Here is a 17,874-nt window from a genome sequence, read left to right as displayed (position 1 = left end):
CCCATGATCGGCTACACAGAAATGCAAAATGGTGATGGTTAGATTGTTTGCCACAGCTTGGCGTTTTGTAAACTTCCCTTGTGATGTGATAGGCAGAATGAGTGGCACTGGCATTTGCCTCTTTAGCTGGCTTCTTACAGGCACACACATGGCAATCTATGGCACTACCACAACAACCAGGAGTTTTTATAAATAGAAAGGAATATTATTCCTTCAATATGCAGCAGATGTGCAACCACAAGAAGAGGTTCATGTTTGTTTGTACCAAATTCCTTGGAAGCAGTCATGATGCATTCATGCTGGAGCGGTCCAACATTCCAGACCTTCTGTTCTAGAAAGCCAACTTAAGAGCCACTTCGGAGACAAGGGAGACCCCCTTCAAACTTGGCTCATGACACCTGGAACAAACCTACCAATGAGACACAGGAGCACGACAACGAGAGCCATATGACCATCATGTCTGCTATAAACCAAGCCATCAGAATATTGAAAATGTGCTTTAAGTGCCTAGATAAATCTGGAGGTGTCCCCTCAGTACTTGTTAGCTAGGGTGTCCAGAATTAAGGTGGTGTGCTGTGTCCCACACAAAAATGTACAGCAACAGGGTTGAAATTTGGAGGAAGGCGAAGGGGTTCATTACAACTTTGGATGAGAAGAACAGGAAAAGGAGGATGATAAAGATGGACAGTCCACTGCCAGAACATTGCTTCATTGTTTCCAGAGATAGCCTAATACCCGAAAGGTTCACTAGTGTTGACTCACAAAGCAAAACATAACAAATTAAATGCTGCAATCTGCTCCCACTGCCAGGATCAATGTTCTACTCATTTGCACTAAGCAGTCCTTCACCCATTCATGCACCCATTGCACATTCGGCCAGTGGATCCAGTCATGTATTGAGCGTCATCATGAAACAAGTGAAAAGAGAAAATGAAAACAGAAAATGTTGGAATACTCAGCAAGTCAGGGAGCATCTATGGGGAGAGAAACTGGGTTAACATTTCAGGCCCAAGGCTGTTCATCATAACTGGAAAAAGTTTGATGTATTGCTGGTTTTATGCAAGTACAAAGGCAGGGATAGGAGGGAGGGAAGAAAGAACAAAAGGAAAGGTTTTGATAGTTGGGAAGCAGGACAGATACTGACCAAAGAGATGATGGTGCAAGGCAAAAAGGAGATGGTGATGGGACAAATAAAGAAACAAAAGATGGGCCTTAACAAGGTACAAATGGCAACAGCAGGATCATTACCAACAGCTATTCTCTGGAAACATAGAAGCAGTGTTTATAATTTGAGCAGTGATCAAACATTGAATATCATAGTGATATCTCTAATTATGGGTGAATCAAAAAGGTGAAACATGAAAGATGGAATGTCAACTGGAATCCATGTGGAATAAGTTGAAGCCAGTGAAAGGGCCAGTTGGCCCTTAGGATGCAATAACGGGCAAGATGTGGAAGTGAAGCTAATCAGTAAATTTTATGTTGCATTATAAAGAAAGGACATTTTAACAACATGTTTTGTCAAGTGTCCCTGTATATAACCTTGGTCTACGGTTCCTACCACTTGTATGTGATGCATTCTCAGTGACTTCAGAGTTAGAGGCCGGCTGCTCAGATTCCTGTTCTGACTGCTGAGATGCTTTTGGCCTATGGGGTTTGAAGCCCCTGACTGCTCCACCTGCACTTGTGCAGGGACAGACTCTGCCATTAAGAGATGCGGCAGCATGTTGATTACTAGCTGAGGGGGTGCACAATGGGCGAGAAATGGGAATGCTTTCAGTGGCTTTCCCACTTCCATGTCCCATTTTGCCATTATCCCTCTCCTGTGTCAGAGCCACAAAACTCCTACAATTATGCTGGTCAAGCTTAGTGAATAGCAGTGATGTGTTGTAATGTCACATGTAAAGTTCTTGTCATCCTGTTTTGGGTAGCAGATAAGTTGACATCCAAAGCCTGCATAGCAATGATTGTTGCCTGTCTGGATTCATTTGAGAACCTTGCTTGAAACTCCATGAAAGCGGTCATTCTCAATTCCCTGCATCACCAATCCATTATCAATAAAGTTGGGCTCCTCCGACCTCTCTGTTGTTGTGGAGAGTGTGTGGGGCACATCTGTCATTATTTGGTTCTGTTGTTGATGCACCTCTAGCATTCTCCTTCTCTGCTGGCTTCTGGGGTTTGGCATCTCTGTCTGGCTGGGCTAGGACTAGAGGGAATGGGAAGTTTTCTAGCATACTGACTGGAACATTTGGATAATATTTCAAGCAAATATTATGTTTGTTATACATAATTTTCCCTGTAGTATGCAGTGCCTCACTAAGAACTGTTAAATGAATGCAATATTTGGCACCTACAAAACAAAACTGTTCAGTTGGTCTTGCATCACAGAATCACAACATTTTTACAGCACAGAAGGAGGCCATTAGGCCCACTGTGTCTGCACAAGCTCTCTGAATGAGCAATTTACTTAGTGCCATTCTCCTGCCTTCTCCCCATAACCCTGCACATTGTTCCTTTTAAAATAACAGTCTAATTCCCTTTTGAATACCTTGGGTGAACCTGCCTCCGCCACTGTCTCAGGCAGTACATTCCAGACCTTAACCACTTGCTGCGTGAAAAAGTTTTTTTCTCATCACTTTTATTTCTTTTGCAAATTACATTGAATCTTTGCAGTCTTGTTCTTGATCCTTTCACGGATGGGAACGGTTTCTCCCTATCTACTCTGATTTTGAATGCCTCTCTTCTTCAAGGAGAACAGTCCCAACTTCTCCAATCTATCATCACAACTGAAATTCCTTATCCCTGGAACCATTCTAATGAATCTTTTCTGCGCTCTCTCCAATGCCTTCACATCCTTCCTAAAGTGTGGCACCTAGAACAGGATGCAACACTCCAGCTGAGGCTGATCTAATGTCTTATACAAGTTCAAAATAACCTCCTTGCTCTTGTACTCTATGCCTCTATTAATAAAACCTAGGACACAGCATGCTTCGTTAGCCTGTATCAACCTGTTCTGCCACCTTCAGTAACTTATGCACATATATGCCCAGGTCCCTCTGCTCCCGCACCCCTAAATAGTGTTGCACCCTTTATTTTATATTGCTGCTCCGTGTTCTTCCTACCAAAATGAACCACTTCATGTTTCTCTGCATTGAACTACATTCTCCTTTGTCCGTCCATTCCACCAACTTGTCTATGTCCTTTTGAAGTTCTACACTACCCTTCTTACAATTCACAATGCTTCTAAGTTTCATATCATCCACAAATTTTGAAATTATTCCCTGTACTACGTCATTAATATATATCAGGAAAACCAAGGGTCCCAAAACCGACGCTAGGGAACTCCACAACAAACCTTCCTCCATTACAAAAAACATCTATTAACCACTGCTCACTGTTTCCCATCACTCAATTAATTTCATATCCATGTTGCAGCTTTCCCTTTTATCCTATGAGCTATAACTTTGTTCACAAGTCTGTTGTGCAGTACTGAATCAAATGCCTTTTGGAAATCCATGTATACCATATCAACAGCATCACCCTCATCAACCCTTACTGTCGCCTCTTTTTAAACAAAAAAATACTCCAAGTTAGTTATGCATGATTTTCCCTTAAGAAATCCATGCTGGCTTTCCTTAATTAACCCACATTTGTCCATGTGACCTATTAATTTTGTGTGTCCCAATTATTATTTCCAGAAGTTTCCCCACCACTAAAGTCAAACTGACTGGCCTGTAGTCGCTGGGTTTATCTTCACACCCTTTTTTTGAACAAGGGTGTAATGTTTGCAATTTTCCAGTCCCTTGGCACCACCTGAGTCGAATTAAGACTTCGCAATTTTCACTCTTATTTCCCTCAGTATCCTTGGATGTATCTCATCTGGTCCTGGTATCTTATCAACTTTAAATACTGTCAGCCAATCCAAAACCATCTCCTTATCAATTTTAAACCCTTCTAGTGTCTGAAATACTACCTCATTTGTCATGATCTGGGTAGCATCTCCTTCCTTGATAAAGACAGATGCAAAGTATTCATTCAATACCACAGCTATGCCCTCTGCCTATCTGCGTAAATCCCTTTTTTGGTCCCTCATTGACCCTACTCCTCCTTTTACCACCATTTTACTATTTATATGCCTATAGAATACTTCGGGATTCCCTTTTATGTTGGCTGCCTGTCTCTTTTCATACTTTTTCTTTGCTTCTCTTATTTGCTTTTCCATCTCTCCTCTGAGCCTTCTACATTCAGCTTGGTCCTTAATTGTATTTTCTACCTGACGTCTGTCATAAGCATATTTTTTCTTCCTTATCTTAATACCTAGCTTGTGTCATCCAGGGAGTTCTGGATTTGTTTGCCCTACCTTTTCCCTTTCAATGGAATATACCTTGACTTTGCCTGAACTATCTCTTCTTTGAAGGTAGCCCATTGTTCAGTTCACATTTTTCCTGCCAACCCTTAACTTCAGTTTATTCGGCCCAGATCCATTCTTACCCCATTGAAGTAACTGGGAGCTTTCCCCCAGTTAATTATTTTTTACTCTGGATTGTTTTTGTCCTTATCCATAGCCAGCCTAAACCTTATATTACAATGATCACTGTCCCCTAAATGTTCTCCTACTGACACTTGATCCACTTGGCCCACCTCATTCCCAAGAACCAGTGCCTCCTTTCTCATTGGACTGGAAACATACTGCTATATAAAATTTTCCTGAACACATTCAGGAACCTTTGCTCCTCTGCACCCTTTGCACTACTACTATCCCAGTATATATGTGGGTAATTAAAGTCCCCCATTATAACTACTCTATCATTCTTGCACCTCTCTGTAATTTCCTTGCAAATTTGTTCCTCTACATCCTTCCCACTATGTGGTGGCCTATAGGCTACACCAAGCAATATGATCACCCTTTTTTTGTCCCTTAGCTCTAGCCAAATAGATTCTGTCCTTGACCCCTCTGGGACATCCTTTCTCTCCGGCAATGTTCTCCTGAATGCTACCTCCTTCTCCCCCTTTCTTTCCTTTCCTATCTTTCCTGAACACCTTGTGTCCAAGAAGATAAAAGCAAAATACTACGGCTGCTGGAAATCTGAAAAAAAAAACAGAAAATGCTGAAAAAACTCAGCAGGTCCAACAGCATCTGTGGAGAGAAAGACAGAGTTAATGTTTCGAGTCCATATGACTCTCCTTCAGATGGGATGCTCTTTGTGTCTTCTACTGTGAAGACAATACAAAATTAAAGTCCCTGTTGTTTCCTTGTTTCCCATTATTAATTACCCAGTCTCACCCTCCAAGTATTATCGATGATTTGCTAGTCAATCTGTATCATTAATGATACCAAGAAGGCTAGGTGTGTCATTAAGAATTTCCTACTCAGTTCCAGATAATCCTGTAAGCCAGGCTCCTAAAACAGTGGTACTAGCTGGACTAGCAATAGGAAGTTGGTAAGTTGTACAGTCTTAAATCATTCAACTCCAGCAGTACTTTAGTGTGTTCTATCACTTGTGATGTTATGAATTGCAGTGGACATTGTGTTGAACATTGATGTGGATATCACAGGCAGATCACAATTTTAAAACTATTACTATTATAATTACACAAAAGAGGTAATTTTGTGAGATATGAAAACAGTGCGGTACATTGTCATTAGCCAATAGTTATCGCATGTAAGTTTTTCTGTCAACTGTTTTCCTCTGTAATTGTGGCCCTGATATTGACATGGTGGGTTTTCTGGCGCATGGATGGAGTTTTGGGTGGGAAACCTGAAAGTTCAGGTTGTCCCAAATGCTGTAGAGTTTTAGATGTGAAGTTTTAATTGTATATATGCATACTTCTGTTGGCAGGGTCTCCAACTGCAGGTCAGCCTGATTGACAGGCTTGACTTGTGGTTAGGCGGGGAGCACTCCGGAGGAGGTTGCAGACCATAAGGAACCTGGAGCTGCTAGTGGGAGTGGGGAGGGAAGGATCTGATCTCTGACTTGGGGTGGTTGAATCCTTGATCAGGGCCAATGGTCCAGTGGTGGTGGGGGCCTGTAGTGGGTATGGTGGTGTTCCAATTCCTAACCAGGTTTGAGGGTAGGGGAGTGGTTGGGTCTGATGGCAGTTATGGGGAGTCTGATTCCAGGGAATTGGATGAGCTTGGTCAAGGAGGAAGTAATCCTGCGGGTGGTGGGGGGAGGTTCTCTGAGTCAGGAGTGCGCTCTTTCGCACATGCACAGAGGTGCCTCAGGGAGATTACTTTCACTTATGAAACATTGATTAAAGGTAAACAAAAACCTCATGTGAAACTGTCACATGAGCTGGGACATGTCCATTAATTTTATTAAAACTTTTAAAACACTTTAAAAATATTCATGAAACCTCATCCCACCTGTGGATGAGGTTCCATGGAAAATGCAAAGGCCACCTGGGCTCTTTGCATGCCCGCCAACCTTAAGTGTTGGATGGGCAGCTCAATTTATCAGAAAATCTCTAAAAATGAAAAAAGCCTAAAAATTGAAAATGTAAATCCTAATGAAGGGAACGGTTTTGAAGCACTTCCGGATGTGTGTCACGCTGGGCGGGCCTTAATTGGCCCACACATGTAAAATGGTGGCGTGGACCCGATGGGGGGTGCCGATCGGGCCCGTGCCCGCCCCCACACAACTCCCCCTGATGGGGTGATAATTCTACCCATGAACTCTCTGATTTGGGGTAATAAATATAGTACAAATTGACATTAAATGATCTTAAGGACTTTGGTTTGTGAAAATTAATTTATTTTATTTTATTTTTTAAATAGCAAAATAAATACAAAAGAATGGGAGAAGAAAAAGTTTGATCAGGCGATTGGGTGAGTATTTCGCTGATGTATACTTATGGGAAAGAAGGTTAACATACTAAATGATAAATTGTTGCATGCATAATTACAAAACATTCTTCTGTTTAAAAATTATTTGAAAACATTTGTTGAGGCGAATGTTAAATACTTCAAACAATTGTACTTTATGACTGGCAAATTTAAACTTTACATAGAAGTTCAAGATGAATTTAATATCAAGAATGAAGCAGCCTGCTAGTGTGTTGAGTTAATATACAACCAACATGCTGCATAATGAACTTGTAAGTCCGGATTTTAACAAAGAGAAGATTCCATAGTTCTTGAGCATAGATGTTATCCAGGGCTGAACTAAACTGCAGTAAGGCTTTTCTTCTGAGAGAAAAAGAATCAAATGGAAAAATGCATCTTTTCTAGTTAATTAGTGCTGTTGGTAGATTTGCTTGCGAATCAGACAATTTGCAACCAGGCATTGTCAGTACCATTCTGTAATGGGTACACAGTTTAGAATGCACATTTGGGCATGGTTGGTCACCCAGTGAGAAAAATGATGAAAACGTATAAATTTCCCATTTAACAAAAACATAGGAGAAATCAGCCTGTGTAGGCATTAGCCTCGGATTATTACTTGCACAAATATTAGCAAGTTGCTTCATGATCAAAAAGACTATGCCTATCTTATTAAGACATAAAATTTATGTGTTATTTACCAACTATTGCATATTATTGTCTGGCTTCAAGTGACCTTCATTTTTATAAGCTGTGAATGTCATTCTGAAATAGACATCATGCTTTGTGGCACAGTAGAGAATTTGCTTATTAGGAACAACTCACTGGCAGTGAAAGTGATCCCATTTATCAAAATGTATGAACCAAATGGCATTGAAGTTATGTAAGCACCCAAACTAAAGGAACACAAACAAGTACTTTTGGGCAATAGAGAACACAACACAGGCCTTTTGAGCTTCTTGCTATTATATTGGTTATACAGAGTTAGCTGTTAAGCATTCTTCATTCTTCTCATTTCAACCTGCTGATTCTGTATTGGAGCACTGTAGCATAGCTTCAAAACTGTTCCTTTCATTAGGATTTACATTTTCAATTTTTAGGCTTTTTTCATTTTTAATGATTTTTTTTAAGTCCAAGAACAATCTGCTTGGGAATTCATTTATGCAATACGTTCAGCAAAAAACATGTCTCCTACTGGCAACAATAGTGTGAAGGAAACTACCTTCCATTGAATATTCTACCTCACATCAAGAAATGCTTTGAGTGCACTGGATACAGCAAAGGCTTTGGCAACATCCCAGCTATGGCACTGAAGACTTGTGATCTAAAAGTAGCTATGTCTCTAGCCAAGATGTTCCAACACTGGCATTTATCCAGTAAAATGGAAAGCTGCGCAGGTGTGCCCAGAGCACCAAAAAAACAGCACAAATCTAATCCGACCAATCTCGTCAGTCTACTCTGAAGTTAAGAAACTGATAAACAGACCAGAGGTAATTAGAGTTCAAAGGGTAACCTGTGTTTATTTAATAAAGTCAGAGTTGGAAGTTAGAAAACTTAAATAATGGATGACCCAACTCAAAGCTTTTGGTAGGGGCAGGAGGTCCACAATTATTTCAGTAAGGGATTCGAATTATTCATGTAATTCCCAGATCAAAAAATCTAAACAAACCTTTGTAAACAATGGGGTTTCTTGGTGCAAGCAGCAAGTCTGAAAAGAGGACTGGTAACTCCATTAGAGAGAGAAATTATTCATGTGGGTCACAGAATCAAAGGGTTGTTTTGAAGGTAAAAAGTAATTAATTTACATTACTGTTTAGAGGCATCCCAAGTACGCTTTGTTGCTATGCAGATAGGCTATACAGGGGAGGTACCCTTTTGTGTTGTGTTTTTTCTTTTTTTTCCCCACAGGAATCGAGCAGTTCAGTTTGGGAACAGGCAGAGGAGAGAGAAATCTGCAAGGAGCCGTAAGCAGTCTGTCCAAAGGCAGGACAGGGAGCATAGAGCTCATTGGAAATCAGGGGTGTTCCTGATTTTTAAATTAAGCACAAATGCAGTGAAGCCTAAGCTTGAGCTGAAGTCCACAGTCATGAGGTTTTGAAGAAAAGTTGGAGGGCCACTTAGCCAAAAACTAACGCACCTTGGAGAACTGCTGGACCAGTGTGGACAAATCAAAGTGAATTCCGGACAGCTGTGGAATATTTGGTTTGGTTCCAAAAAGAGAAGTGAATGAACCTTCGAGATCTCATAACCTAAGATTTTCCTTATACTTTGAGTTAGAAAGAAAAGTGGGAACTAAATTTATTTTCTAAGTCTTAACAAACTATGGTGTTAAGTTAGTAGTGCTTATTTTGTTAAATCTTTTCATATGAAGTGAGGTTTCTTTTTTTTTGGTGCAGTTATATCAGTTAATCACTGGGTGTTTGAATTTCTCTTTAAACATTATCGGCTTCTATGGAGATCATTACACATTTCAGTGCTACACTAACCTGATTTGGTTACATTTTGAAATATGCATAAGAATATTCAATTCTTAGATGTTTTCGTAATTTATTGTTCTCTCAATTACAGGTTTTCCTTTGCTATAGTGGGAATTAATATCACTGACCTTTCATATACTCTACTAGTAAGTGGGGCATTGAAAACCCATTTGTATAATGTTGCCCCTGAAGCACCATCACTTTTTCATTTCCACAAAATCTTCTGTGAGTAGTTCCTAGACATAGACTCAAATTTATTTTGTTGAACCATTCTTATTGAAATGTAGGGGAGAATTTTCTCCCCGTCGGGTGGGCGGGCGTGCCCCCGATCAGCTGGGTGCCGCCATTTTGGCCCACCCAGCGTGACGCGCTCCCTGTGTGGGTGGGGGGAGGAGGCTGAGTCGGGGAGTACGCTCTTTTGCGCATGTGTGCGAAAGAGTGCAGAAATCTCCCTGACGCACAGAGGTACCTCAGGGAGATTAGTTTCATATTTGATTCGTTGAATAAAGGGAGAAAAAAATTTTAGGGACATGTCCCCTCATGTGAAACTGTCACATGAGCTGGGACATGTCCATTAATGTTAATAAAAATTTTTCCAACACTTTTAAAAACGTTCATGAAACCTCATCCCGCCCGTGGATGAGGTTCCATGAAAAATGCAAAGGCCGTCTGGGCTCTGCCTGCCTGCCAACCTTAAGGTTGGATGGGCAGCTCAGGTCAATAATTTAATTGATTGTTAAATGGCCTTAATAGGCCTTTGATAATTTGGCGCTGTGCGCCTGCTGAACTGAAAATCTGAATGACACACAATGACTTCGGGACGCACGCCTGATGTCACTGCGCATCATTTTACACGTCGACGTGTGGGTCCCGCCCCTGCATGCCAATGGGAAAATTCTGCCCATGGTTCTTTCTGACATAGATGTCTTAATGTGCATTAATGTTATCTGAAAGTTTAGGTATAAAAATTTTGTAATGATGTGAGTGACATTTTGCAGTCATTTGGAGCTCAGGTCTGGATATGCAAAGCCTGGGAGCCTGTGACTGTTTGTAGAAATTCAAATGTAGCTTTAGCTATCACTTGCCAAATGCACCAGGAGGATGGAAAATTCTTTCATTTTTGGGATCTAAGTAATTGAACAAATTAAATTGTATTATAATTAAAATTGTTTATTGATCTTCATGCATTTTCCTGCAAAGTGCAGAAATTTTAAAATGTTTTTCCTGTGTTCCATACAGGCTACTTGATGCACCAATTCCACAAATTCTGGATTGAAGAGGATCCTCTTGACATAATGGAATTTAATCGTGTTCGAGAAAAGTTTCACAAGCAGATTATAAAGCAACTTCGGAACCCAGACATGACTCTGTGCCCCCGTTTTGCAGCCTCAGAAAATCTAATGAATCTATAAATCTTCATTTTGCCATAAGTCACATCACTGCCTCACCTCTGTACTTGTGTGTGAACTGATTTTAAGAAACTGAAGTTAAATCACAGCCTTGATCACAACCAGCATATTTGATGACCATGTTGACTGTATGCATGCTTTGTTTTAAATATAATAGTTCTCTATTTGGAGCAGTAAAAAGAACTATACATGCTGTACATTCACATGAACACTGGAGGTATTCTCCATAAACAGTTGCTCATATTGCGGCAGTATGGAGTGTTACATTCTAATTAATGGAAGAGTCTTCTCTATTTTTTTATTGTTTCCATACATCAGCACTGATAAGCTGTACTTTTGTTGTGCTTTGTAATGCTGTATTCTGTAGCTCTGTAATGTCCTTGGGTTTAAAAGTTTTATCATGATCTTAACAAAATTACAGGCATTAATTACAATAGAAGAATGTATTTTGATCAAAAGAATAGTACATTTTCATAACCATACACACACACATGCTATTTTATGGGATTAAACTATATATTTGGTAATTTTAACAGCCCATTAAATATGGATGACTAAATGTACTATATGATTGTACTTTGGGTTTAACTGTAGATTAAGTAGAGAAAATATCTTCTATTTTGTCAGATTTGTTTTGAAAGTTCCATGACAAATTGTCTGTCTGTCATATGTCCAGAGAATTATCTCTTCTTGACATATGTATTCTATAGTTTTGCATTGATTAACATTATTAATCAGATGTATTAATATTTAGAATAAAAAATATTTGGCATACAAGTGTGCAGTTGAGTGCACACGTTTGACACTTGAAGTACTTTCTGGGGCTGATAAACAGGAAACTTTGTGATTTATCACACTAGTGCCATATTTAAAGTACAAATCTGATATCTACTTGCAGAATGGATAAAAGGTACATTTGTTAGCATTGTTATTCCTTATTGTAACATACACACACAAACATAGATATACGTCATTGTTTAAAAAGCAATAGTTGGAGGACATGTAGTTAAAACATTGGGAAGTTCCTTAAAGGGGCATCAGCTACATGGAAACGTTTATTTCTAAAAACATGATATAAAATTATACAGTACATCATATTCAAATGCATCTTCATCTCACTTGTGAAAACTATATTAAAAGTGATGCATGGCTTTTCTTCCCCACCAAACAAACCCTTTATTAATTAATTGCCATGAAATTGCCTGCAGCTTTGTTTTTAAGCAGCCTGTAGACACTTAATTTTGTCCACATACCTTCAATCGTCATAATACTGAATATCAGATTCTGAACGGAATACTAGTGACCATATTATTCTTTGCTTCCCCCCCCCCCCCACCCATTAAAGTTGAAGTGTAAGATTTTACTGGAGCATATAAATGTATTAAAATCCAGTCAGATCTCAATGTAATGATAGGACCCTCCAGATTTTGTTTAAAAGAATGTGTTTTTGGAATTGTGATTTTTGTTTGTTGCCTACAGTATATTAGTCAGGGCCAGTGTATTAATATTGTATTAGTATGGTTAGAGTATTAATGTCATATTAATAAGGGACAAAGCATTCATTTTGTTTTTAACCAATTATCTCATCAAATTTCATTAATCTGCAGTCAATGTATTTCACAACTTTTGCATGTCTGCAGTTTTTAATTATCTAAATTTAAACCTGTTTCTCCTCTGCTATTAGTAAAGCATCTAAAGAGAGGGATCTCTAAAATTGCTATTGTATTAAAAGGCTAAGAAATTTGCACCATAATGTTTCTCTTACTTAGATGTTTAATTTGTTAGAAATGTACACTTCAAATAATTTTGCTGTTTTTACTAAATATGCACATGCTGCTTTAGTACTGAGAAAATCTAGTATATCTATGATACAAGAAAGTAAAACAGTACTGTTACAGCAAAGATAATATGATGTGTTAAGACAGGTAAAGTTGCCCATATTGGTGTCACTTTAGAATTGAGATTATCTGAGCATGGTTAAGAAATGACTGAGGAGGTATCTGAATGAAACTCCTTGCATAAATTTCATGTAAAATTGTGCTTTAAACATTGCAGTGATTGTTCTAACTAGTTTATTCTTCATGGTGCATGCATTAATTCATTTTTATAACTAAACACCTCAGACTGGAAAACAGGTGGAAATGAAATCAGTAAAATATTATTTCTCACTGATATTAAGATCTAGAGGCAAACACATCCTTGTTTAAGCTTCCATGTCCGTGAATTTGGTATTAAAGCTTATTCAATTATTTGCAGATTTATCCGACTCTAATGGTACTTATGCAAAAAAAACAGGGGAAAAATGGAAGGCGTTCAACCTGAAGGGGAAAATTGGGAAACTGCAAGAAGGAAAGAGAGCTTTAAAGCTAACAGTATAATTTGAACTTGGCTGACTTGCTGGCAAGCAAATGAGTCTGGGTAGGGCACCTGGTTTGCACATACCCAATTTTACACTCCATTGAGTTCAATGTAGAAAAATCAAGCTGGGTGTAAAACAAGTGATCGATATGAGCCCACATATTTTCCATTGGGCATGTTAAGTTAAAATCATCCCCAATTGCCAGAAGAGAGAGAACAGTTTAAATTAAATTTACCTCCATGAAAACCAATAGGACAATTGCTTGAAATCTGTGTACTTCTGTCCCTGCTATCCTATTAACATTAACCTTTCTTACTTTTAAGCCAGTAAATTAAGAATGGAAATATTTTTAAATATTGAGGATTTGATTTTCAGTAAATGTAAAAGGTGGAGTTGATTGCACTTCAAAAGACCTTGGATCTCTATCATGCACATAAAGCATAATGCTTTGTCTTTCATTCAAAAAAACTCATTCTCTTGAATTCTGAGAAAAACCATTTCCGATCGCATTTCATTAACTAAATTAAACTAAAGTTTAATTAAATTAATGAATTAACTGTTTAATGAAACAGAAATCATTACAGAAAAAAATGTTAAAATATTGACAATTTGAATTGAAGTGTTTGCATAATTAATTGAATAGTTATTGGATATAAGTTGGAACAAGTAGTGTAACCTTTGAAGTATTAAAATCACAGTTTAAATTTGGTTCATCAGTTCTATCTTCCTCTGGGCAGTCTTTGTTTCAAGTTGAGCGCTGCAGCATTTAATGATGGAAACATAGCAGATTATGTTAGATCAATATCAAAATTTGTATGCTTAAAGTAGGTTAGGTATATTATTCTTTAACGCACTATTTTGTTAATTATACAAGTTTACTTTTCACCCAGTACCCCTTCCAAAATCTTTAATTATCAATGTTAAATGGATATTTGCTTCAGGAGATGGCAGTGGTTTACACAGCACCCGATTTTACTTTCCATTGAGTTCAATCGATTAAAATCAAGCTGGGTGTGATATGAACCCACACATTTCGCATTGGGTGAGTTCAGTTAAAATCATCCCCAATTGTCAGAAAAGCGAGTACAGTTTAAACTAACTTACTGATAAGTGGTGTGTGAATTTGGACTTTGTAATGTTGTGCAATAATTTATATTACATGCTTAGGAGCTTGCATAACGTTCAAATTTGAATTTTCTTAATGAAAAATGTAGATTTATTGTTTTTGAATACTGCTTCATCTCAATTTTTCAGAACAGGCATTTCTCTACTTATTGCCCTAGCAGTCAAGTATCTATAATCTTCAGTTCATATTATCATATACCTTTTACAAGATTTTGAAGCCCAGAATTCATTTTAAATATGAATAATATTACATAAAGATCTCATTATAGTATTTACACTTAGATTATTTTCCTCTTCATGTTACCCCTTTTAAAAACCTGCAACTAGAATTTTGCACTGCTGTGTTACTTCAACTGGAAGAAAGAAAATGGCTTTATACTCTTATTCAGAGCCAGTGGTCCAGTTGATAACTTTGAGTGAAAAGATTTGGTCCAAATGCTTTTCTAAAATAATTCTGGCTGATATTCCAATGCAGTAATGAAGAAATGTTTCTTTGTTAAATATGGTGTCTTTCAGAGGATCCATAACACACTCTGTTCCAGTGGTTCATGGACCTGTTGGGTGGATTCTATGATTAAAGATTCTGTGACACTATTTAAAGAAAAATAGGAATTTTTATCGACATTTCTCTCTCATTCAATACCACAAAACAGATTTAATTATCATTCATCACATTGCTGTTTGTGGAATCTTGTGTGCAAGATGCTACCATGTTTGTCTATGTAATAATCATTAAGTTTTTTTTGTGGAACATGGAAGATACTATATAAATGCAAATGACTGGTTTCTTCCCTTTCCCTTCCCCTTCCATTCTACAATAAAAAGAAATCTATTGAAACGCACAATGGATAAGTGAAAGTCCAAGTGTCAGTTGGAAATCCAATGGGATTCCATGTTGCAATTGAACTACCTCTGAAAAATATTAGACCATATTTACAGCTACTTCAGTAATGTGAAATTAATATAAATGTTTAATCCAATAAATACATAGCAATTTGGAGGATATTCTGAAGTTTGAGTATAGATTTGGAATAGGTAATGTACTGAAAAATCGACAGATTGGCCTATGTTTAGGAATTCTCAGCTAAGTACTAATGGTAGAGGAAACACAATTGTATGTCAAAAGACATAAATGTTACAATACCAATTTAAAAGAACTGATATTAGGAAATTATGACTGATTATAACATTTAGACTGGTTTAATTAACAATTAGTTTGAGAAATATGTACTGCATAGCAATGCTACAATATATTAGAATTATTTTAATTTGACAATGAGTATTAAATGGTGAAAATTATTGTATGCTTAATATATTTTCATTTTCTTGGCATAAATCTGAATAAATGCTACCACAATTACTAAGTCTTCATGTTATGTCCAAAAATTAGACTTCTACAATACATTTTTCAGTTTTTTTTATTGTTAGAAATTGAGACTGGAGTAGTGGCTGTTTCAGCCAAATAGGAAAATATGATGGAATGCATATCCAGAAAGTTTTGCTGTGTTCTTTCACCATCTTGTACAAGCTTCGTGTTACAGAGCCCTACAGAACAGTCTGATGTTAATAGCATGATAACTGCACATTTAGGTCTTTTACATCTTTCATGTTTTTTTATTTTTAGTTGTTATGAACAGATGAGAGATGTGGGATAATTTTCCCCCTTACCCACTTCTCTACTGAATGTAACAAGATGTATTTCAGAGGAGTGTTTTAAACCCTCAAGTGCTATGATTTTTAAGAACAGACACAAAACAGGCTTTCTTGTAAATTTAAAACCAAAAGAAAGGATAAATGTTTACTTATCACAAAACCCAAAACGCAAATGGAACGAACAGTCTCTCCACAAACATACAGATGCAAACACACTAGATGTTTTTTTTTAGAGATATAACATGCACTTCAATTATTAGAAGGATAAAACAGAAACAGGTCACTGCTTTACAGTCCTTCAGGTGGTGATTGAAAACATTGCAGGCCTGAAGAACTCTCCTGGTTTCTCAAAGACAAATGGAGGTTGAACATTTCTGGCTTTTCGTCTAAATTGTGGTCAAACCTCTAAAACATATTATCCCTTTTTACTGCCTAAGGTGACTTCTAAACAGGATTCTTCCTTTTGCTGCACTGGGATCTCTTCTCTTGGGGTTGTCTTTTCTTCAATTAACTGACTTCCAGCTATTTAAAAAAAGTCAGTTATGGAAAGTTTCAAAAAATGTCATTTAAAGAATGTCAGCTGTAAAGTGTCTTTCAGCATAAACTGTCTCCCTGTTGTCACGACTCACTGGAGATAGTGAGCTGTAATATCCAATCCCACTGCTCCCCGAGCCATGACAAATGTGAGAAGTTTGACCAAACCACCAGATTGCCCAATTCTACCAACTGTTTAATTTCAGTTAACAGAATACAAGCACCAGGTTTGTAAACTTAATAAGTAAGTAACTGTTTATTGAACAAACTGTCATTAACCAGTGGCAAAAGAAAGAAATATGAACTGCTAATTTCTAACTCTATAACCTAAACTCTACTCCTTCAATCCCTATACACACACATACAAGACACATGAGAGACACAAAAAACATGGGGTAAAATTTTTAGCTCGGCGGGCAGGCACACACCGTGCGTAAAATGACACGTGATGACGTTGGGCGTGCATCCCGACATCATCGCGGACTCGCGCAATATTTCGGTTGGCGGGTGCATGCCAGAGTCGGCAGCGGCCTGCCAACAATTAAAAGGCATAGTAAAGCCATTAAAAAGGTAATTAAAATTTTTTTTTCGCTACCTGTCCAACCTTATGGTTGGCGGGCAGGCAAAAAGGCCAAGTGGCCTTTGCACTTTTTTGGAAACCTCATCAACAGGCGGGATGAGGTTTCCAAAAGCAAATAAAAATCAAATAAAAACTTGATTTTCTCATTCGTGACATATCCCTGCTCATGTGATAGAGTCACAAGGGGACATGTTTCATTACATTTTAATTTTTTTAATTACATTTTTTTCACATATCTTCATCTCCCTGAGGCAGCTCTCTGCCTCAGAGAGATTATGTAGTGCGCACTTACGTGTATGCAAGAATGTTGCGCACACCCGACTTGCTCTCCTCCCCCCCCACCACCCGCACAGGCAGCGCTCAGCGCTGCCGCTTGTGTTTCATGCTGGACAGGCCTTAATTGGCCCGCCAGCGTGAAATTGCCTTCTGGGCCCAATCGTGGGCGGCGGTCAGTATCCCAACCAACCCCGTCTGCCCCCACCGAGCCCGCATGCCAAGGGCAGGATTCTGCCCATGGATGTTAAGAGTGGGATAAAACAGTTCAATAGCACCAATTCCGGAGTACAGGATTTGATGGGCTGATTTTGATCGATGTCTTCCAAATTCCTTTTAGTCCTTGTTGATGACACAAGGTGGTCTTCCAGCACTTTCAGTATTTAGTTCACTGACTGAGCACATGCCTTTCAATGTCCCCAACAGTGATTTCCCCTTTGCCTCATGACAGAGGTTTTCAGAGAAAGAGCAGGTTACAGAGGTATGAGGAGAAAAAGCCAGCTAACTATTATTGTAGAGTTACTGGAATCTTCCACACACAGCAACAAGAGGTTTTAGGTCTTTTTCCTTTCAGGCTAGGAACTATTCTGCTGCACTGCCCTCACACAAAACTGGGTCACCTGGTTAGGAGCCAATAAAAT

At 38.3% G+C, this 17,874-nt stretch overlaps 1 protein-coding gene across 1 annotated transcript in view; it reads left to right on the top strand.

The window, feature by feature from the left end:
* The window catches only part of elmod1 (ELMO/CED-12 domain containing 1), a 73,203-nt gene extending 57,650 nt beyond the window's left edge, over positions 1 to 15,553 (top strand). The window contains exons 9-11 of the mRNA XM_078545519.1: positions 6,779 to 6,829; positions 9,392 to 9,525; positions 10,540 to 15,553. Coding sequence (XP_078401645.1) covers positions 6,779 to 6,829; positions 9,392 to 9,525; positions 10,540 to 10,712 — 358 coding nt within the window. The 3' untranslated portion in view covers positions 10,713 to 15,553. The remainder of the gene's footprint in view (positions 1 to 6,778; positions 6,830 to 9,391; positions 9,526 to 10,539) is intronic.
* Positions 15,554 to 17,874: the final 2,321 nt, after the last annotated feature.

Source organism: Cetorhinus maximus, chromosome 7, assembly GCF_964194155.1.
Source record: "Cetorhinus maximus chromosome 7, sCetMax3.hap1.1, whole genome shotgun sequence".
Classification (NCBI taxonomy): Eukaryota; Metazoa; Chordata; class Chondrichthyes; order Lamniformes; family Cetorhinidae; genus Cetorhinus; species Cetorhinus maximus.
The sequence above is the reverse complement of the archived record's forward strand: the minus strand, read 5'-3'. Positions and strand labels throughout refer to the sequence as shown.